This window comes from Lampris incognitus, chromosome 4, assembly GCF_029633865.1.
Source record: "Lampris incognitus isolate fLamInc1 chromosome 4, fLamInc1.hap2, whole genome shotgun sequence".
Taxonomy (NCBI): domain Eukaryota; kingdom Metazoa; phylum Chordata; class Actinopteri; order Lampriformes; family Lampridae; genus Lampris; species Lampris incognitus.
Genome location: NC_079214.1, coordinates 38,657,754 through 38,680,133, shown reverse-complemented (window position 1 = coordinate 38,680,133; position 22,380 = coordinate 38,657,754). Strand labels below are relative to the sequence as shown.

Here is a 22,380-nt window from a genome sequence, read left to right as displayed (position 1 = left end):
AATGTTAAATGGGGGTTGAAGCCTGCCTGAACTAATTTGTAGGGCTTTGCACCGTGTTGACATTTAAATGTGATAAGAATAGCAAACTGTAACGCGACCTATTTTGAAGATGCTTTCGGAATACATTCGTATCAGCTGCAGCCTATAATTAATAAAAAAAGACAGGCCTCCCTCGTTCTAGATTTGATTATAATATAACCTTATAAACACACCAGGGATAGACGGAGGAAGAAGAAGAAGAACTATGGGGGGCAAAAAAAGAAAAGAAAAGCGGAATAAAAACAAGCAAGATGATGGGGGCAGGAATTAAGAGGGAGGTGGATTGCACACACCTGGTCTTTGTGGCAGATTGCGTTGCCTGGCTGCTGTGCGATCACATCACTCTGATCCTGCCTTTCTCGTTTGTCAGAGAATCAAGGAGAGAGAGAGAGAGAGAGAGAGAGAGAGAGAGAGAGAGAGAGAGAGAGAGAGAGAGAGAGAGAGAGAGAGAGAGAGAGAGAGAGAGAGAGAGAAAGAGAGCGAAGAAGAGGGGGAGAGAGAGAGAGAGAGAGAGAGAGAGAGAAGCGAGAGAGACCTGCGAAATCAGCATGCAAATAACACCACATTGTTAACTTAATCAGATGCAGGGAGAGAAAATATGGAGAGGCAAGGGAATAGGGTGGGGGAGGTTGCAAGGGGTGGGGTGGAGGGACAGGAGGAGGGATTATGAGGGAGGTGGGGTAGCGAGGAAAGAGGATGTGGTGATGGAAGATAGCAGAGGGCACAGAAACTGTACCCAGCCCTCCATCTACCCTCACTACCTAGGGGGGGCTACATAAGTAAAGAGGGCTCGTTGAACCTCATGGAGGATATACGAGTGTGTGAGTCTGTGTATGCATACATGACTGTGTTTGCGTGTTTGTATGTGCATGGGTATGGGAGAGTCGAGGGTTCAGAGCAATATAGGAAATATTGCAGCTGCTTTAGCCCTCAGTCAAGAGGCAAACACAGATAGCAGCCAACTAGCAAACAGCCATCCAGCCACCCCTTAGACATTTTCACAAAGCAGTGGTAAATGTCAAGATATTTCTATCATAAAAATATTAGTTGGGAGGCCCGAGACACCCCTTGTAACGTTCTGACTGGAGTTATGCTTCCTGTGGCTAGAAAGTCCAAATATTTGCGGCCAAATAGAAATTGTGATTTTGTAAATGCATTTCTTTTAGCTTCGTACCAAATCAGATGGAAATCTGAGGACCTCCCCTCCTTGACAGGCATGTGCAGCTCTACATTTTACATATTGAGGAACATTCAGCTGACAACCTAGCTGCTGCTGCTGTCATTCCAGGTGTCACATATGACCTCCCATCACATTATAGAGAGGCCAGGACCCATGATGGCAAAGCTCATTGTGGAGATTTCTCCTGAAGAAAATATCTTGCTGGATGCCAGGGTAACAGAAACACCATACGAAAGTGATGATGTGCATATTGCATGTTATTTTAGCAGCTCATTTTTATTGTGTTTCTTTCTTTGTGCGTTTGCATGAAGACAAGTGCAAGTGAATGTAGGGACATGTGTATGTATGTGTGTGCATATATATAGTTTTGGAAAAACATCAATAGCGGTGTGAAATTGATGAGTGCCACTGAGAATGCGTAGTGGCTGGAGCATGCTGGGGTTGCGGGTTAAGGAGTGTGTATGTATGTGTGAGTCTTGGGGAAAAGTTCACAGAGTGCATTACAGAGAGGTCATTTTTTTCTATAAAAAAAAGGTCACTACATTAATAAATGTGTTTTTGAATGTACATGTCTATGTGAGTGTTTTATATCTGTATTACTGTTTCTATGTTTGTGTGTGTGTGTGTGTGTGTGTGTGTGTGTATGGATTTCCATGTATATCTTTGTATATCCATGTATTTCTAAGGGTGTGTGCGGGCATGGCTGTTTGTGTGTATGTCCGTGTTTGAGTGTGTGTATGTGCATGTGTGTGTGTGTATGTGTGGGTTTGTGCACGTATGCATATGCTTGCGAGCGTCTCTGTGTGCTTGCTTGCATGTATAGGCTAAGCTGCTCTTTTTAATGAGTGTGTGCACTGTACCCTTTGTTGTAGAAGATAAGTCAGTGATGATGCTGAAGGTCACACAGGGCAGAGAGGAATGAGAGAAATGCATTGTTGGCCGAGGCAGAGAGCACACAACTCAACCACTGGTGTAGACAGATGCTAGGAATCTAGAGACACAGCCAAAACATCTCTTCAACGACTAATGTGCATGTGAATGTGCACACACACACACACGCATACGTTAGACACATGCTCAATCAGAGACCTACAAAACACACATGCATGCATACTCTCATAGACATTTGAACAAAGACATACATGGAAATCTGTATACACGCACACACACACACACACATACATGTGCACACACTCATGTGCACACAGACAGAAACAGAAATAGGGATAAAAACACACATAGACAGGTACATTCAAAAACACATTTATTAATGCAGTGACCGTTTTTTTATGTACTGCACTCTGTGAACCTTTCCTCTGGGATCAGACCCACACATACACACAAACACATTGTAAGTAACACAAGTATTTCTTGCCTATTCTTACAGTAGCATTCTGAGTGTGTTCAGCATGTCTCGTGTATATCTATGCCCTGCATAGTGGGCACACCTGAGTGTGTGTACATGTGAACATGTGTGTACATGTTTGTACATGTGAACATTGTGTATGTGTTTCTGTGTGTGTGTGTGTGTGTGCCTGTATTTTTGTGCACATGCCAGTGCGTGTGTGTGCATGGATGGCAGGCTGAGGGGGAGCTATTTTGTAATAATAATAAAAATAAAAATAATGGATTATATTTATATAGCGCTTTATCTTGATACCCAAAGTGCTTCACAGTGAAGGAGGGGGACACTCACCTCAACCATCAGCAGTAGTAGCTTGGTTCACAGAAAGGCCTGCAGAAAATTCCCTGTCAGAGGTCTCACAAGCTTCTCCTTCCTGCCTTAATCACAGTCTCATCGCTGGCACCAACTCAAACACTACCTCGCTAGCATGTCTCTCTCTCTCTCTCTGTCCGTCTCTCTCTCACTCACTCACTCACTCAATCTTTCAATCCTTTTTCTTCCCTTCTCTCCCGATTTGCTCTCTCTGATCTTAAGAGCAGTTGCCACAGTGTTTTCTGATAAACTCTGATAGATAAACATGCTCTTTTATGTCCCGAAGGCCCTCCACCCTCTCTCCCAGAGCACACCCCTCTAAAGCACTTCCTCTGCCACAATTAGTCTGTAATAAATGCACCCTGGCCTTAAAGCACATAATGCCCCCTCCACCCCACCCCCATTTGGGTGTCGCTCCTTCATTCACTCTCTCTCTTTCTCTCTCCCTCTCTGTCTCTCCCTCTCTCTGTCTCTGTCCTTCAACCTCTATATATCTAGTGCCACATTAGCCAAATGCCAAATGCATGTATCGAACTTTTAAAAGCGAGAAGAGGAGAGGACAATACCCCCCACCCCCCCAAATTGCAGTCTCAAAAATGACACAGAACAATGGTGGTTGAAACAACTTAGAGATATTGTAACGTACGCAGAGAATTGCGAGCATTTCCACTCAAGTCTCGGCTTCCTGATGATTTTGATAAGATTAGTTTGCTTTCTTAAACAGGATGTGTGCTGCTTTAAAAAAAAAAGAGAAGAAAAGAAAAGAAGGACACAGCATGGTTGCATAACAACTTTAAGTAGTGAACCTCTCAAAGAGTTTAAGTTCACTTCAAAACTCTTTAGATTAACTAAAGAGAAGAAGAAGAAGAAGAAGAAGAAGAAGGGGGGTATCGAGAGAGAGACTTTATCAAAGTGATGGAATAAAGAGAGATTTAACATGGCCATATTAAAAAGACATGCGGCAGTTTCAATATTTAAAAATCCATTTGCTTTGACAGAAGTGCTTTTTCATTCAAGAGCATATGGCAGCAGTACCTGTACCCAGTCTCTCTCGCTCTCTCATCTCCTTCAAAGACCAGCAAGAAAGTGGGAGGAAAGGGAAAGGGAGAAAGAAGAAAAAGAGATACTTTCAAACAGACTTTCAGACACTGAAGAATCATTCAATTATCGGCAGCATGATGTAAAATAATTACCTGACTTGCTTCCTGTAATGACTGCTGCTAATTAGCCATACACTTTTGTTTTTGTGGAGGAAAAAAAAAAGTCTTAAACTACCAACTGCAGAAAAGCTGCGGAAAGAGTAAGTTAGTATGTTGAGGTTACACCCCCCCCCCACCACCACCACCACCACCACCACCAAATGCACTCATGCTCACACACAAAACATTTAGACACACAAACACATATACATACATATAGACACACACACACACACACATGCAAAATACACACACATGCAAAACACACACACATACACACACGCGGCGTGAAGGCACAGTTTACCTCCTGATGTATGCATACATGGTGCAGTAAATAGTTGGGAGTGTAAAAAAGACCCTTCTCTTAATTATCCATACAACAATTAAAGGATCCTCTTAGTAAATTGAGCCTTTGTCTCCCCTTACCTCCCCTGGTTTGATTCAAGCACCTGTCACAACACCCCCCCACCCCCCATCCCTACTCAACACCATCACCACCACCACCCCTATCACTACACCCCTTCCCACCCACCCCTTTCCCAGCACACACACAAACATGCATACACACACACACACACACACACACACACACGTGCATACAACAGCCGTCATTATGCAAAAAACTACCAGAACGGTCCCAGCGTGAGGGGATGAAAACAGCAATTATATCTGATATTCTGTTATTTAGGCCGTATTGACATTCAGCTCCCCTTACCCCCACCCATTTCCCACTCTGTGAGTCTCTCTCTCTCTCACTGTCACCACCTGAGAAACAAAGTGAGATTGAACTTGACTCTGTTTTAGCGTGGCGATGTTTTGTGTATACGTGCACTGTTCCACTATTGTGTTGGTCCATGTTTGTGCTCATTTGTTTGTGAGTGTGTTTGTGTAACATTATGTGGAGGTGATGAGAGAGTGAGTCATTGGGCACCACTGGTCGGTCTTAGCTTTCTCTGCCATGAGAGGAAAAGAAAAGAAGAAGAAAAAACAGACTGGGCTAGCTGTGAATCTAGGATGTCATCACTGTTCTTCCGCTGCAAACCACCCCACAATGACGTGACCTATTTGTGTGTGTGTGTGTGTGTGTGTGTGTGTGTGTGTGTGTGTGTGTGTGTGTGTGTGTGTGTGTGTGTGTTTGCTTTATTAACATGCAGTGAAGAGAGAGATGATGTAAGCTTTGACAGATACACTGTGGTCATTGTCTCTCTCTTTATCTGCAGAGTAACCATGCATGGTCACTACATACTACCATGTTTGTTGTCTAACTGACACACAGGCACACACATCACACACATGCAGACACACACACACACACACACACATATAGATAAGTGGCTAACTGTTACAGCTGATGTGCCAGGAAGAAGAGCTCAATCACAGACAAACCACACAAAAAAATTCCAACATCAAGAAGTAATCATTGTTTGACTAATAATCACGAGGGCAAATGGTTTTGGTGGTATGCAGATCCTTTTTGTAAAGGGCATAGGAGAACCTCCTTCACTCGGCCTGTAGTTAACTTTAGTTATAACTCTGGTTATCTGACAGAGTTCAAATGCAAGATGTCCATCCATTCAATCCATCCATCCATCCATCCAGCCATCCACCCATCCATCCATTATCCAACCCGCTTATCCTGCTCTCAGGGTTGCGGGGATGCTGGAGCCTATCCCAGGGTGTCTCCCCACCTGGGCGGCAGGTAGGGGGACACCCTGGACAGGCTGCCAGGACATCACAGGGTTCACACACACACACACACACACACACACACACACACACACACACACATAAACATAAACACAAGATGTTTGTTCATAAAATCAGTAGACATGAGGCACCTCGGTTCTGAAGATAGCTTTAGCCTTATCCAACTGTTTTGCTGTAGCTCAGAATGGTCAGAGTAATACAGAAGTTATAGTAGGTGCATTACACTAGTAGGTGCTGGTTTGGTCAGAAAAAAAATGGTTAAACTATGAATTCAACTGTTTTAAGTTTACCATCAAACTACATTTGTTTGACTGTAGAGTCAAACTTGATTTGTTTTATCACCTTACAGAAGGCACAACAAATGATCGAGTCAGAGGTTACTAAAGGAACAGGATACGCAGAACACCTTGAAAAATAGTTTGCAACCACCACTATCACTGTCATGTTCTCTCTCTCTCTCTCTCTCTCTCTCTCTCTCTCTCTCTCTCTCTCTCTCTCTCTCTCTCTCTCTCTCTCTCTCTCTCTCTCTCTCTCTCTCTCTCTCTCTTTTGTTTCTTTTTATGTGATGTATGTTTGCTACTGTCACTGTACTTCTTAACAAATGCACAGCGCTAACAATTCTGCTCTCATCGTGCCGCTTTTAAAGCTGCAGCAGGGGTCTGTACGCACCACTGCGACCGCTATTGTAGCACACTCAGGAGGGGAGAGGCTCACACAGATGCACACGTGCACGCACACAGGCAACACATACACACACATACACACACACACACACACACACACACACACACACACACACACACACACACACACACACACACACACACACACACACACGCAGACAGAGACATCTGCGGGTCATCATCATCATAGTGGGAATAATACCAGGGATGGTTATCATAAAGGGAAGCTTTGAGCTGCAGGCCGACTTGGGAAGATGATTTGGCCAGCCCAGAACAATGAACTGTGGGAATCCGCTTGTCCTGCATTGATCTTCCTCCCATGGCATCCCCCCGCAAGGTTGTCAGAGGGACGGATGGATAAAAAGATCCACAACATTTTTCTCTTTTCCCCTCTCCATGTGCCTTTCTTTTCTCTTCATCAGGGGGGCACCCGCTGATTGGTGGGGATGAGCTGAAAGTTGAACTACCTGTTGACAGGGCCTTTTAAGCAGCTCTCAATGACATATTGTGCAAGAGAAAGAAGGAAGAGGGCAGGACTCCTGTGTTCATTCATATTTGTCACTGACCTATTGAGGTCCGGCCATAATTCTTCCCTACCTCAATGTTATTCTCTCACGTTATGACCTCCATAATTTAGATTAATTCCAAACGAACCGAGTGTCGAGATGGTGAGACCTGATCCTGTCCGTGACTTAAAATGTTTGTATTTGAAACCAAGTTTTGATTCATGATTGTGGAGATTCGGAGATTTTAACAAAGAGGCTAAAGACATCTGATGGACTTTGGCTTTAGGACTAGAGTTCTATTGTGCATGTATTCTATTGGTTTACAGTTTTCTGAAGCACAAAAAAAGAGTGAAGAAGAAAGAAAGAAGAGAGAGCAAAATAGACAGAGAGACAGAGAGAGACAGAGAGAGAGAAAGAGAGAAATAAAGGTGCACGTCTCAGCCTTTTTCATGAGAATAACTAGAATCATTGTGAAGACCACCTACAATAGAGACTAAGCACAAGCTGCTCCTACCTGGTCTGGACAAGGCACCACACTCACACTACAAATCACCCATGACTTTTCTTCTAACTTTCAACCCAAGGAGAAAAATAAATCTACATAACTAATAATTCTAGTTTGAAAGAAACAGCCGTAATGTTCTTGCAGCGCTTGCTCGGAGCAGCATCTCTCTGCTGGTTGTGTAAGCAGTAAATATTTAGCATCCATCACCCTGTATATGTAACATATGGTAAACACTCACATTCTCTCTTCGACATCAGATTGCTGTTTTCTCCGGCATCCTACTCATTAATGATTTGGTGCAAATATGATGGAATTCAGCACATTGTGAATAATGATTGATTTGTTTAATGCAATGAATTTGTTAATTAGGACTTAATGAGGTATTGCATTGTGATTAGTTGATGGGTTTTGTGTCAATACATGCCAAAATAACAAAGTAAAGTCCAACTAATGGCTTTTCGATCCTGTAGGGTTTTTTTCCCCCCTCTTTCTTGTCTTAAATGTCAGACAAGTTTTGTAACAAAATTCAGCCGACCCTGTAGCTATAGGAAATACTATTCTGGGTAGTTATTCATGTCTAAAGATTGTTTATTTCAACATGAGCTTGTATTGTGTAGTCTGTTCCTATTGTTAAAATTGTCTTTCACAAACTTAAATAATTTAACAGTTAAAATTATAGAGGAGAACACATAAATCCCTTATGCATTTATGATGCGTGCTAATATTGATAAGACAGAAATGAACTCAGCACATTTAAATTCTGACTGAAATACAGTTCCATTGTGTCACAGATACCACTTATAATTAAGCTGAGGCTTGAGGAGAAAAGAGAAGAAAAATGTGTTAAGAGAAACCAAGTGAAATCAGGTTGCATGCGTGCGTGCGTGCGTGCATGTGTGTGTGTGTGTGTGTGTGTGTGTGTGTGTGTGTGTGTGTGTGTGTGTGTGTGTGCACACATGTGTGTTTGTGAGGGGGGGGAGATAGAGAGCTAGAGAAAGAGAGCTAGCGAGACAGAAAGAGTTAGAGAAAGCTAGAGAGAGAGCTAAAGAGAGCTAAAGAGAGCTAGAGAGAGAGAGAGAGAGAGACAGAGAGAGGATTTAGGTGTACTAAGTGTGGATGCATGTGGCATTTTGCTAAATATTAAACCACAAACTGTAAAGACAACAACTGAACCTCTGTGAGAAAGTGCTGAAGGAAGTCTTTGTGGTTTCAGAGGCATCAGATGAGCCAATAGCTTTAATGAAGCAGCAACGCTGTGCACTCCAGGTGGTGATAAGGTTATACATGCTACCGGCCAGGGAAAAGGCAGATACTTACATCCATAGTGCTCGGGCTTGTACGTGGTGTTTATGTTGCATTTAAGTAGTTGAGATTAAAAAGGCGACACAGCTATGTTCGCAACGGCAATCTGTTCCCAGAGACACAATGTTGCAAGGCCCTTATAGTCAACGAATCGGTAAGAATGGCAGCGGCAAACCTGAAGAATTGATCTTGAGAAATCGTGATTTTTTTTTATTTTTTTTTTGGTTTCGGGTTTTCGGTTTTGAGTTTAATTCTGCGAAGTTGGTGCTTTGGTAATATGTTTAATGCTATTTATACTAAACGTCAAAACACTGGCAAAGTAGAGCCGGTGGTTAAGACTACTGTTGTGGGGAGGCATTTTCAAGTTGCTGGTAGAGTTTGTATGACATTCACAATTTCACGTTATTTGTGTACAGCATTGTTGTCTATATAGTCCACGGGTTGTATGTGAGTTTTTTGGCTGTGCCTGTGTGCTGATGAGTGTGTCTGCTAGTACACACCCTTGCATGTGTGTGTGTGTGTGTGTGTGTGTGTGTGTGTGTGTGTTGGTATGAGTGGAGTGGGAATGTCACATAAGACATGTCCTTTTTAATCAGGGTGAAAAATATAAAATGACTCGGGAGCAAGGCAAGCATATTAATGCACCTCATTTGCATACGCTCGTCAGCCAGGATATGTTATAAAAAATAATAAATAAAAAAAACCCCACAAACTGGATTTGTCAGTTCATTTCACATTATTCCATTGTCTATCTGCCTTTGTTATATGTTAAAGATAAAGGCAGAAATCAAATTGGAGAAAAGGGCAAGCTGCTATCTCCCCAAATGAGCAACAGCTCATCAGCCTAGTTTAAATCACAGATTTCTATTCCAAAAGGCAACCGCCTCCGTAAAAAGAGCCCATTCAAATAAGGTCTTCTCCAATATAGGCACGCTTTGCACGCTTTGCAATGACGACTGGGGTGTCACATAAATATAATTTAAGACCCGAGTCATTTTAAGCAGCCTAACAAAGTTTTATCTCTCCTCCTCTATTCTCCCAATATTAGTCTCACAATAAACGTACATATATATATTTTTTTTTTCTATTTCAATATCACCCTTTTACTGTGAGGCATTCAAAATGTTTTATATCTTGGAGAAGCGCAGTCTTATCCAAGTCTCATGAGAATAAGCTTATATGCTCAGTAATAAATTTAAGGAGGCTTCGACAGACGCATGTCTGGCCATTACACAGAAGCCGATGGAACATAGCAGGCCCATTATATTCGTTCTGAATTCGACCGGGTTGCTTTATGATACTTGTGAGGAGAAGTGAGAAGCATTCAAAAGGGCAGCCCACAAGCATTCCAGCTGAAGCGAAGCTGGTCACAGTGTCTGATTCATGTCCCAGAGATAAGAATCCACCATCACCAGTGTGTTGGAGGGACCAGTGGCTGAAAGAACAGGCAGCCCTTATGTCTACTGGCCTCCTACTGACAGGACAGAGAGAGGAGAGGGGGGGGGAAAATCCCATGAAAGAGCCACGGCTCAAACTAGTGTCCTCCTTGTCTTACAAATACAGTTAGACAAATACAGTTAGTTAGTTAATGTTCTCCCCGTGTCTGCAGTGGGTTTTCTCCAGGTGCTCCGGTTTCCCCCACCATAAAAAAAAGAAAGACATTATGGCATCCAGGTAGTGTAGCGGTCTATTCTGTTGCCTACCAACATGGGGATCGCCGGTTCGAATCCCCGTGTTACCTCTGGCTTGGTCGGGCGTCTCTACAGACACAATTAGCTTTGTCTGCGGGTAGGAAGCCGGATATGGGTATGTGTCCTGGTCAGTCGGGGCACCTGTTCAGGGGGGAGGGGAACTGGGGGGAATAGCGTGATCCTCCCATGCACTATGTCCCCCTGGCAAAACTCCTCACTGTCAGGTGAAAAGAAGTGGCTGGTGACTCCACATGTATTGGAGGAGACATGTGGTAGTCTGCAACCTTCCCCGGTTCGGCAGAAGGCGTGGAGCAGCGACTGGGATGGCTCGGAAGAGTGGGGTAATTGGCCAAATACAATTGGGGAGAAAAGGAGGGAAAAAAAAGACATGTGTTAGGGTTAAGACTCCTGCCTGTGCCCTAGAACGAGGCATGGCAAGAAGAACTAGAGTTGGTCCCCTGGTGCTGCACGGCGGCTGCCCACTGCTCCTAGCTACACGGCTAGGATGGGTTAAATGCAGAGAAGAATTTCCCTTTGGGGATCGATAGAGTATATCAAATCAAAAAAAAAAATCAAAATCAAAATAGACGAAGAGCGTGACAATGAGACAATGAGAGAGGATGATGGAAACACAAAACAAATAAACTGAGAGACAAAGAGAAGGAGAAAGCAAACAAGACAGACAGAGTCTGACAAAAGCTCAACGAATATAATGCACACCACACGTGTGCACATATGTAGGGTGGCTGTGTTTCCCGTCAGCACCAGATTGGGCACATAAGCTCCCTAAACTGGTCACATTCCCCCTAAAAGTGAACTCACCTCATGCCAGTGCTTAGACCGCCTCACCCCGCGAGGATTTTTGATTATAATCATGCGTTATAGTGCAGTGACTGCTATGGTTACCAGGCAGCATACTAATCAGCTTAATGAGATATTATACAATATTTTGTTGACCAAAGCAGAACTGGGGTTATTGTTTCTGAGGGTTGACCCCTACCAGCAGCCAGAGGAAGTGAGCAGATAGATGTTTATTCCTCTCCAGCTGGAGAGCAGATGGATATGCATTAAATCCAATGTTATTCTTTTCTTTTTTTTTCCTTTTTTTTTTATTCGTTGACGTTCCATATGAAATGAAAGCAGGTTTAGCGGCAGTACCAAATGCTCAATGAGAAAATGTGGCGCAGTTTAGGAATATCACAGGAACACAGGACTTCACCATCTTTCCTTTGTTCTGTGGTATTTGTGTGCGTGCATGCGCGCGCGTGTGTGTGTGTGTGTGTGTGTGTGTGTGTGTGTGTGTGTGTGTGTAACGGATAGATTTCTGATACAATAGGAACCTTTTCAATTTGACCATTGTTTTTTTTTTCTATCTTGGAAGCCAAATGGGAGTGAGGTAGAGAGAAAAGTGTGAGAGAGAATCTGGGGGATAGGAAGAGGCAGGGGGGAGTGGAGTGATTCACATCAAATGTATTGCGGCTCTTTAATGGAATATTATGCCAAGACAAGTGTCACGGCACAGAGATAAGACTGTTGTGTTTACTGGAGTAACCCCTTGGTTTTAAGTGCTATTGTTAATATCATAATTGTAGTATTGCAGTGGCTTCATAACAATGCTGTTGCTCTGTTTCATTAAGGCGTGTAATTGGAGGAATTTTGATAGGATGGGCACAAGTAGCTTAATTATACACCGCTCACTGTGTTTACGGAGTAATTATTCCATCCAAAATGGTGTTATGTTCTGAGAAAGTTCTAAGGAGTCAGAGTTTCTCTCTGGGCCCTTGGCACTGACAGTACACACGGTGCTTTGTGAATCAAAGCAATTGATTTTTTTCTCACGTGCTCAGTGTAAGAGTTCAAGTGTAATTTCCCTTAAAAGAGTGAAAAATTCAGTGGTTATATTGTACTGTTTTTAGTGTTTTGTTTTGTTTTTTCTAGCGAGAATCATCACTTAGAAATAATGAATTATAAATATGTAAGCTATCAATGCAAATGATCTTATTATTTTGACAAATACATTAAAATAAACTTGGTTTATTTTTCATGATACAATCATTATTAAAAGACTTCCCCTTGTGTCTGTCTTTTTTCCACTATAACAGGATGGAGGACTCTAGTTTGTGCCTTGGTGTATCATCAGCAGTTCCTGATGCTGACGCCCATCTGAGCAATGCTGTCCTAAATGGCCGCTATCCCATCAGCCAGAAACTTCACCAGCTTACTGCCCAGCTAGGACACGCCTTCCCTGACCTGCACCGCCCGCAACAGATCCCTGAGGAGAGGGCAGCCACCCCACTGGACGAGAAGACCCACCACGCAGCCCTGGCCAGCCAACCAATTAGCAGCCAGATGGCCCTATTAGCCAATCAACTCAACCGGGACATTGACGCGGGGGCACTGAGCGGGTTGAATGGGCGTGTTGACCTACAGCAGTTCTTGAATGGGCAGAACCTCGGCATTATGTCTCAGATGAATGATATTGAAGATGACGCCCGCAAAAACAGAAAATATCCCTGCCCACTGTGTGGCAAGCGCTTCCGTTTCAATAGCATCCTGTCATTGCACATGCGCACACACACAGGTGAGAAGCCCTTCAAGTGTCCCTACTGTGACCACCGTGCAGCCCAGAAGGGCAACCTGAAGATCCATCTCCGCACTCACAAGCTGGGCAACCTGGGTAAGGGACGAGGTCGTGTCCGGGAGGAGAACCGCCTGCTGCATGAACTGGAGGAAAGGGCCATCCTGAGGGATAAGCAGATGAGAGGAAGTGGAGGTCTCCTTCAGACGGCTCAACCCATACAGCATCATCAGCCCCATCTGGGCCTTAACAACAGTGCTAACACCCACCAGCAGCAGCCAGGGTCAGCTTGTGGCCTCCTCACCCCCTCAGGCCTCACCACTCCAGACTCACTCTCCCAGCCTTCTTCTTCACCCAAGCCGGCTGGCGCACAGGATGAACAATCTCTCAATCCTACTACAGGCTTCCGTTGTACCTTCTGCAAAGGGAAGTTTAAGAAGCGTGAGGAGCTGGATCGCCACATTCGTATCCTCCACAAGCCCTATAAATGCACTCTGTGTGAGTTTGCTGCCTCTCAGGAGGAGGAGTTGATCAGTCATGTGGAGAAGGCTCACATTACAGCTGAGACCACACAAGGCCAGGGAGCTGGTGGCGCTGGTGGCGAGAGAACGGCCAATGAATTTAGATGTGAGGTGTGTGGCCAAGTGTTCAGCCAAGCCTGGTTCCTCAAGGGTCATATGCGCAAGCACAAGGATTCATTCGAGCACTGCTGCCAAATTTGCGGACGTCGCTTCAAAGAACCCTGGTTCCTTAAGAACCACATGAAGGTGCATCTCAACAAGCTGGCCATCAAGAGCAAGCCACCTCAACCCAGCGAGCAGGACATGGTCTCTGTCAACAGCATGAGCAGCCTGGCTCAGGAGGCTCATGCCAACCTATACTCCCGCTACATCTCCTGTCTTCAGGGAGGATTCCTCTCACCAGACAAACAGAGCCTGAGCGAGCAACACCAAATGCTAGCCAAAGCAGGGATAGCCATAAAGGAGAAAGAGATGCTGGGAAAACTGCTGGGACCTATGGCAGCCAGCATAGGCCATGGGCTGGGCGAGAATGAGAAGCGCTCACTCCTGGGCTGCCTAAACCTGGTGCCACCACTGAAATCCAGCTGTATGGAACGCCTCCAGGCAGCGGCCAAGGTGGCAGAAATGGAACCCCTCAATAGCTACCAGGCCTGGCAGATCATGGCACGTGGCATGGCCATGGACCGAGCATTCATGCCCAAGGAGCAGCCGCAGCAACAGCAGCATCACATGCCCCATGGGCAAGAAGACGAGATTGCAGGTGGTGGTGGCAGCACTGGGAGCCTCACCTCCTTTTCCAAGGAGAAACATGACTACTCCTTTCCCACTGAGAGCTCAAAACAGAAGCAGCTCTCTGAAGCCTTGCAGGGATCCAAGGTTGCTATCAGCTCTATGATACCCATGAAGGAGGACGGAGGCAGCTATGACAGCCACCGTGACTACATGTCTCACCATGGTGGCGGGGGGGCAACCGCAGGCCTGGTGGGCTTAGGAAGCCCTAGTCTTGACTACAGCCTCTCAGGCCTGAAGGAGAAGCCCACAGAGTGCCCTGACTGCGGCCGGGTCTTCCGAACATACCACCAGATGGTTGTCCACTCCCGTGTCCACAGCAAAGACAGGAGAGGTATGGAGGAGGCACTCCAGCAGCAGGGCTTGGAGGAGCGCCGTGGATCAGCCAGTGACCCAGAGTCCCAGTCCATCAGTCGTTCCACCACCCCGGGGTCATCCAATGTGACAGAAGAGAGTGGAGCTGGGGGAGGACACTCCCAAACAGGCAGTGTCCAGGATGACAGCCCGCATCCCTCATCACCATCCTCAGGTAAGATTGTCTAGAAACTCCACAATAACAAGTCATAACCACTTGTATTTCTGGTCAGTCTGTGGATAAAAAGTTTTCTCCAGTGGTATACTCTCCATGTGACAAATGCTATTTGCAATTAACACAACTGTCTCATAGTCCTGGGCCCTACATAACACTGAAAGAATTACTGAGAGTATATAGTTTTTCCTGTGTGTGTGTGTGTGTGTGTGTGTGTGTGTGTGTGTGTGTGTGTGTGTGTGTGTGTGTGTGTGTGGGGGGGGGGCGCCAATAGGCGCACACATTAGCTTATAGGCAGGGGATGTGGGGTTGACTGATCAAATCTCTCCTCTCAAAAGGGAATTAAAAAAAACACAAAAAGTACTCACTAACAAACCAGAGCTGCACATTCCGCACATAACTCAGATACTTAGCGCCTTTGTTCAAATACCCATCAAACACCCTCATAGAGAGGTCTGCTTATGCAGGATTCCTTACACACAAACACGTACAGACAGAATTTGAACTTACAAAAGTACACAGTCAAGTATAGATTGAGACACTGCCTCACTTGACAGTTCCTCTAATAGTAAAGCAGATATGATAATCAAAAGATAAAAACTGCACTTACCGGTTATATGCACCAAACAACTACCCTGATGTTGTTTTTTTTTTTTTTTTTTTTTGCTATCCAAGATACCCACTGACAACAGGCCATATGAAACACAATATTATGGTACTCCAACCAGTGAAGGTCCTGTATCACAAAGGCTAGCAGCCATGTTTATAGGCAAACAGCTCAGCTCCACATGGGACTTCAGTAAAGACCGGGAGCACAGGGATGGACTCATTTTAACTGCAGTGATTAATACATGTCTTTAATAAACACGTCGGAGACAACCATACCCTTCCTCGCCCCTCCCTAACCCAGTAAACACAGGCCGGCCGGGGCTAGATAATGTGTATGTTTAGTAGGATTAAGGGAGGCTCGTTGCTAATGATTACAGAAGTTTTTTAAAGGTAACTTTCGCTTGCTCCTCGGGGCGCCACGCCAGCGCTAAGAAGCGTGCACAGTAATTAGGTCACGACTATGCGATAATCAGACGGTTTAAGCTAAACAAGACACTAATTAAAGATATACATATAAATCAGGTCAAAAAAAATGGTGAACTTCATTTGCAAAAGCCGGGATGTGCTTTTAAGTCTTTTGAGAGAAAAAAAATATATAAATATAAATCAGAGTGGCTTAGCTTAAGGCTGTAAGCAACTTAATTCCACCAGTGGAGACGAAATTGTTTATTTATTCACAGAGGCATGAAGTCCTTATCATGCCCGTGTAGTGTGATGGATTTGAACATGGGACGGGCTATGTTTATTTTAATCTAAGAAATAATAACAGACAACCCCCACCCCAATTAGGAATTAATGAAAATGAGAGCGAGATAAAAACCTATTTTCTTTATAGAGACTATTAAACATAGCACTTTCTCAACAGGGTGGGGGTGTAGCGGATGTAATTATCTTCTGAATTTTAATGTTGGAAGTTCTCCATCTCTCTCTCTCTCTCTCTCTCTCTCTCTCTCTCTCTCTCTCTCTCTCTCTCTCTCTCTCTCTCTCTCTCTCTCTCTCTCTCTCTCTCTCTCTCTCTCTCTCCAACACTGTCTTTCATTCTCTCTGTTACTCCATTTCTTTTGACTCAAGTACTTTGAATCTGATGAGTACAGCTTGTGGTTTTTCAGCAACTTCAGAGGTATTTACATCCAGTGAGTGATAAAGAAAAAAAGGAGAAAAAAGTGTGTAACTAGAAACAGGGACAAAAGCTCGCAGGGATATTGATTCGGTGTGGAACGTGGTTAAATGTTTGCAGACCAGTTCCCCGGGACACACAGGAAATGGTCCAGTGTGTTATCGTGTTTTGTTAAAAAGTGATGAAAATCAAGGCTGGACAATAGAGCCATTCCCATCAGTTAATTATGCAAAACAGTGTATGTTAACACAAGCGAATGCAAAAGCGTCTCATCCATATGTCTGCAGTTATATGCAACTTGCAAAGATTCTCTTAAATGAAAAATATTTCCAAGTATGAAAATGTAAAAAAAATGCCTTTTTACAATTACAGTTAATTATAATTCACAATGAAAACTCATCCTCACCGAGTAAAGGTTTAATGAAGTGCCTGGACAGTCTACTTACAATACTTACTAAAGAAAAAAAAGACTAAAAAAGGACGTTTGGGATGATGTAATCAACAATGTAGTAGGAATATTGAGTAATGGAGATGAGGTAGCAATATTTTGTTATTCATTCGTTACTGATGAAATAAAGTCCTACACAAATGTATGTGCATGCTTGTCCTATTCAAATTCATCTTTTAAATAACCTTTTCCATGTTCTTATTTCAAAATTATCTTCTATAATTTTGTTTTTTGAAGGCCTTGATAATTGACCTTAGAGACTCATGGGTGTCTATAGGTGTTTTTTAAATGCAGTTTATTTGAGCCACAGTCAGTCTCCCAGCTCAGTGCTCAGTCCGAGTCGAAGCCATCAGTATTTGATGAAATGGCATGACTGAAAGCTTTCTGTCTGTCTGATCCACTGTGATGTAAAAGAGGTCCTGCCACTGTTATCTGAGATCTTGGTGAGTGTTTGACCTAGATTCACATACTGAACTGTAAACCCTGTGCTCCAGGTTAACGGCACAGGTGGAATGTTGAGACGTCAGATAAAATTAAACTAAATGGCCATAGTAGTCCTATATGAATAGAATAGAATTCAGAACATATAAAGTGAACTGATTTCATATTTTATTTTCATCACTTTCACCATTTTAGTTTCCTTTCCTCCGATGATCAGAGGTAGCAGAGCCTTAAAGTCTCTTCCTTCACAAGACTCACAATAATGTTCACGTTATGAGCTCTGGGACTCTTGAATTAGAGGCTTTGATGTGTGAGAAAAAAATACATCTGAAGTCATGTGGAGAAAGGTGTCAGGCTTTTCCTGTGTTTGAGAGTGTGTGTGTGTGTGTGTGTGTGTGGCTACTTGTGTATGTCAATTTTTCTTAAGCGAACAGGATGTGGTTAGTTATGCCTTTGTCTTTGTCTTAATAACTCAGACTTCTTTTAGTCTAGTGAGAAAAAGTACTTGCAGTTGTGCGTGTGTGTGTGTGTGTGTGTGTGTGTGTGTGTGTGTGTGTGTGTGTGTGTGTGTGTGTGTGTGTGTGTGCCCTGCCACCTTCCTGCAGCAATTTCAAGTTAAACTTGAATTACAGTAATCAACAGTAACATCTCAACTGTGAAAGAAGGTCGACTGCACCACTTTTGTCTTTGATGCTGCACTTGTTTAAAGGCAAAGGAGGGGGAAAAAAAAACAAAAGTATGAAAAGAAAATAGAGAAACAATGGCCTGTCAGAGGTGTCCTTTAAGGGCCCCTTCCAACTTGGCTCGGCGGCAAGCTACACATCAGATTTTAACGGAATTCTTTTCGAAAAAAATAAAAAAATAAACACCAAAAAGTAATTACCTTTATGCCCATCATTTCTTATTGTTTAGTTATTTCTTGCTTGACTTGACTTTGAAACTATTGTTATGTCTAATTCAGGGGATTCAAAGTGATTGTGTCGGCAGATAACACACACTGTGGTGTCCGGGTCTTCGAAGCGAGCTAAAGAAGTTGGCTTTTGAGCTACAGACAGACCTTAGGTAATCAGTACCACTGGAGAAAAACAACAACAACAACAACAAAAGCTGGAAGACCAGGTGCTAAACAATGTGGTGTGCTTAAATGATGGTTGTAACCGTTACAAGCGGCGTGCCGATGAGATTCCCATCTTTTTACATGAAGGTGTCCTCCATTTGATAGGGATGGTGTGGCTGACACACACACACACACACTTCAGAATCTGTGAAGAAAAAAAAATGGATGAAGGATTTCAGTGTTGCATATAGGGCCTAAAGCAGGACTAGTCTACCGAGCATGTACTTTACCTACACAACTCCCACCCCCACCCCTCCTCTCCATCCTCCAAAACCTTCCTCCCACCTCTCCCTGCAGGCAAGGAGCCGCTCTCTCTCTCCCTCTCTCTCTTTCTCTCTCCCTCTCTCTCCTTCTCTCTCTCTCTCTCTCTCTCTCTCTCTCACACACACACACACACACACACACACACATGCTCTCACACTCTCCCTCTGTGTCTAGAGAATCCCCCATGTCTAAATATTTTTTTAAGAGGAACAGCGTTTTAACATGGCGAGGATTAGCCCACATATCCCTGGGTCTTTACCGCAGCTCAAACAAGCAGGCAAAATGCTCGCTCCATACAAATTGAAATTGGATTTGCCGACTCGATGCCTTAGGTTATAAAGCGGGGATATTCATCTAATTGCATCGTTACAATCGGGGCGTAATTACACATGCAGACAAACTGTTACTGTGTAATTACTGTGTCATTAAGACAGGAATAAAGTGGAGATGAACAAGATCCAGATTAATGTAAATATGCATGTAGTGATTTGTCGATCTTGCTTGCTGTTAACTGTCACTCTTTGTACTCCGTCACTCTGAGTGCAATGATCAATATTAAACAGGAGCACCCTTCAGGTTGGGATTGGTTTTCCTTTTTTTTTTTAAAATATGCAAAGTCTACCAATTAGTACACAGTTTATATTTTAAACTACAGATTCTTGACCTGTAGATGAAATCAACCAGGAGTTGATATCTGGAGATAAGTGAGCACACATGTATCGATTGAGAAATTGAAACCGCTTTTCCAAAGTTTACGGAGGTGCTGCAGGAAGTCGGCGAGCTAACTGCACAGACAGCGTTTCAAAGGCACAAATATGCAGCCTTCTGTCCCGTGTCCCATCGGAGCTTCAGTATTTAAATCCTACCACATCAAAGGGCTCCACCTGGCCCGTGGCTTTAGGGGAGGAACATGTTTTAGATTAAGCGATCTAAGGTGCATACATTAACACCTGGTTAAAGCTCGCTCACGCTTGTGTCACCTAGATGCTGAGTCCGGACACCGTCCGGGGAATAAAAAGAGCCGAAAGGTGAAAAGACATAACCCGTGTGGGAACCTGGACATATTTTAAGAAGCTAGTGGCTCCTCACCATATTGCTAGATACCCATTAAGGAGAGCCATAACTCTGCTTGCAAGAGCTGGCAATTGTCCTAACACACAACGCCTTGCTGTATACCATAGTGCTCCTATTGCACTTCACTCTGGTTCATCACACTGTAGCCTAGACTTTAAAATGAGGCCAGTCCCCCGTGCATGTGTGTGTGTGTGTGTGTGTGTGTGTGTGTGTGTAAAATAATATGCATTAAAAAATAATGAACTATGCCTTTCTCTTTTCATTTTCTGTCTGCTACATAAATTACTTTCTCTTTGTAATTGACATCTGTTCCTCTACAATTCAACCTCACTCACATTCCACACACCTCTCACACACACACACACACACACACACACACACACACACACACATACACACATACACAACCCCATTCTTCTTTTCTCTATAATCAGTGAACTCAATGGTTATAAACCTGTGGTTTCTACCCCCACTCATTTGAAGGATTCTTGCCTGTCATATCTTTATTTTTTATGTGTCACCAAACTTAAATAGACAGTCATTGTGTTGCAGGCACATTCATTCCCCAAGCTGTATTTTTGTACAGTAGGTCAGGACTCTGGTGTCTCATAAATGATAAAAGTTCTATTCAAACACACTAATTGTCAGTGTGCAGTGCTGATTGACATGTCTCGGATAAATGCAGACTTAGTATTTTTGTTCACGCTCGCACAATATAAAGGGCCAATTTATTTCTCTCTTCTTCTTCCCCTTCTTCCCGCCGCAGTTCATTTGATTTCTCTCTCCCTTTCTTGCACTCTCTCTCTCTCTCTGTCTTTTAGACTCAATTTGTAAATATTACCCATGGTGGGAATTAGCCTAGGCTTTTTAGACATTTTAAAATTCCAGTTGTATTCCAACGAGCTTGTTTAAGCAAGGGAGTGATGGCAAGCACGGGTTTGCTTCTTTTTTTCTTTCTTTTTTCTGTTGCTCCTTGCTATTCCTTGGTGGCTATCAGTAGCTAACCTTGTCCTTATGAAACATTTATCAGTCCATTTTTATGTCTTAATGATCACGTTAGGATTCCCCGCTTGCTTAAGAAGCTAGTACTGGGGATAAAAAAAAAGGTGGGGGGGGGCATTGAGAGAGTGAGAAATTGGTGAATAAAGATATGTATGTGCAAGTAACTTGCTGGAAAGAGACAGTCGGAACAGTCAGAGAGAAAGAAAGAAAGAGAAGAGAGAGTGATATGATGGGGCATCACATCCAACAATGAACTGCATCACATTATGCCATCCACTCTTTTCAATTCCAAATGTTTGCCAAAACACAACTTACTTTTTCCTGGAACGAGTCTCTTTGGCACACAAACTCTGTCTCTCTCATACACACACACACACACACACACACACACACACACATATACATACACACACATTCGTACACACACACACACACACACACACACATTCGTGCACACACACACACGTTTCTTAACCTCCTCTTCTCCTTCAGTCTCCCCCATTTCTGTTTTATGTTTTTATAATTAAAACATAATATTTATCTTTCCATAACAGAAGGCTGCCTTACTGCGTCAGGTAGACTGTTTGCATATTAATATTCTTAATACATCAACACGCTATCTTCCCCGGTGTCACTGCTAAAATAGAGGGAGAAGAGCGAGAGCGAAGGTGACTTGTGTGTGGCTCCAGGAGTTTTAAAATGCAAGAGAAGTTAAGTTGATTGAACATGTGAGAGGAGAGACTCACGCGTGGCTTAAGAGGAAATAAATAAACTGAAAACAAAGGCGACTATGGAGAGATAATAGACACTGACATTATAGGCACACCTGGTGGTGCTGGCACCGTGGGTTTACCCGGTCTCGTTCCCTAGATCCACACATGCATTTGTCCAAACTACCGGGCGAAAGGAAAGCCACGCTACCTTTAAAAACGAGGAAACCCAAAAAAAAAGGAAACTGTTCCTTCTGTTTGATTGTTTATGTGTGGGCTTAATGGAAAGACTTAGGGGAGGGTGAAGTTGAACAAGGGGAACGCCAAGTTCCTTTTCTCTGTCCAGTGACAGCTGTCTGACCCCGTCAATGCAGGATTCCTGTGAAATGAGGCAGGGCTCTTGGTCGGAGAATGCAAATGGATGGCAACGGATGAGAGGGTGGGGGTGTCGGGGGCTGGGGGGGGCGCTTTGTTTGAACAAGTTAACTTGGGCATGATTGGGGTTCCTCCTGTGCATGAAAGAGCAAGAGAATACATTGACCTTTGCCTCATTAAAAATGGAGGGCCAGACGTGTGATACCATGACCGAGGAATCTCTGCCTTTTTCCCCCTTGTTGTTCCCTACTTTTTTCCTTTCTTTCTCTCATTCTCT

At 43.7% G+C, this 22,380-nt stretch overlaps 1 protein-coding gene across 1 annotated transcript in view; it reads left to right on the top strand.

Annotated features, from left to right (window-relative positions):
- Nucleotides 1-12,632: 12,632 nt before the first annotated feature.
- The window catches only part of znf536 (zinc finger protein 536), an 89,407-nt gene continuing 79,659 nt past the window's right edge, over nt 12,633-22,380 (top strand). The window contains exon 1 of the mRNA XM_056279133.1: nt 12,633-14,946. Within this exon, the coding sequence (XP_056135108.1) occupies nt 12,633-14,946 (2,314 nt within the window). The remainder of the gene's footprint in view (nt 14,947-22,380) is intronic.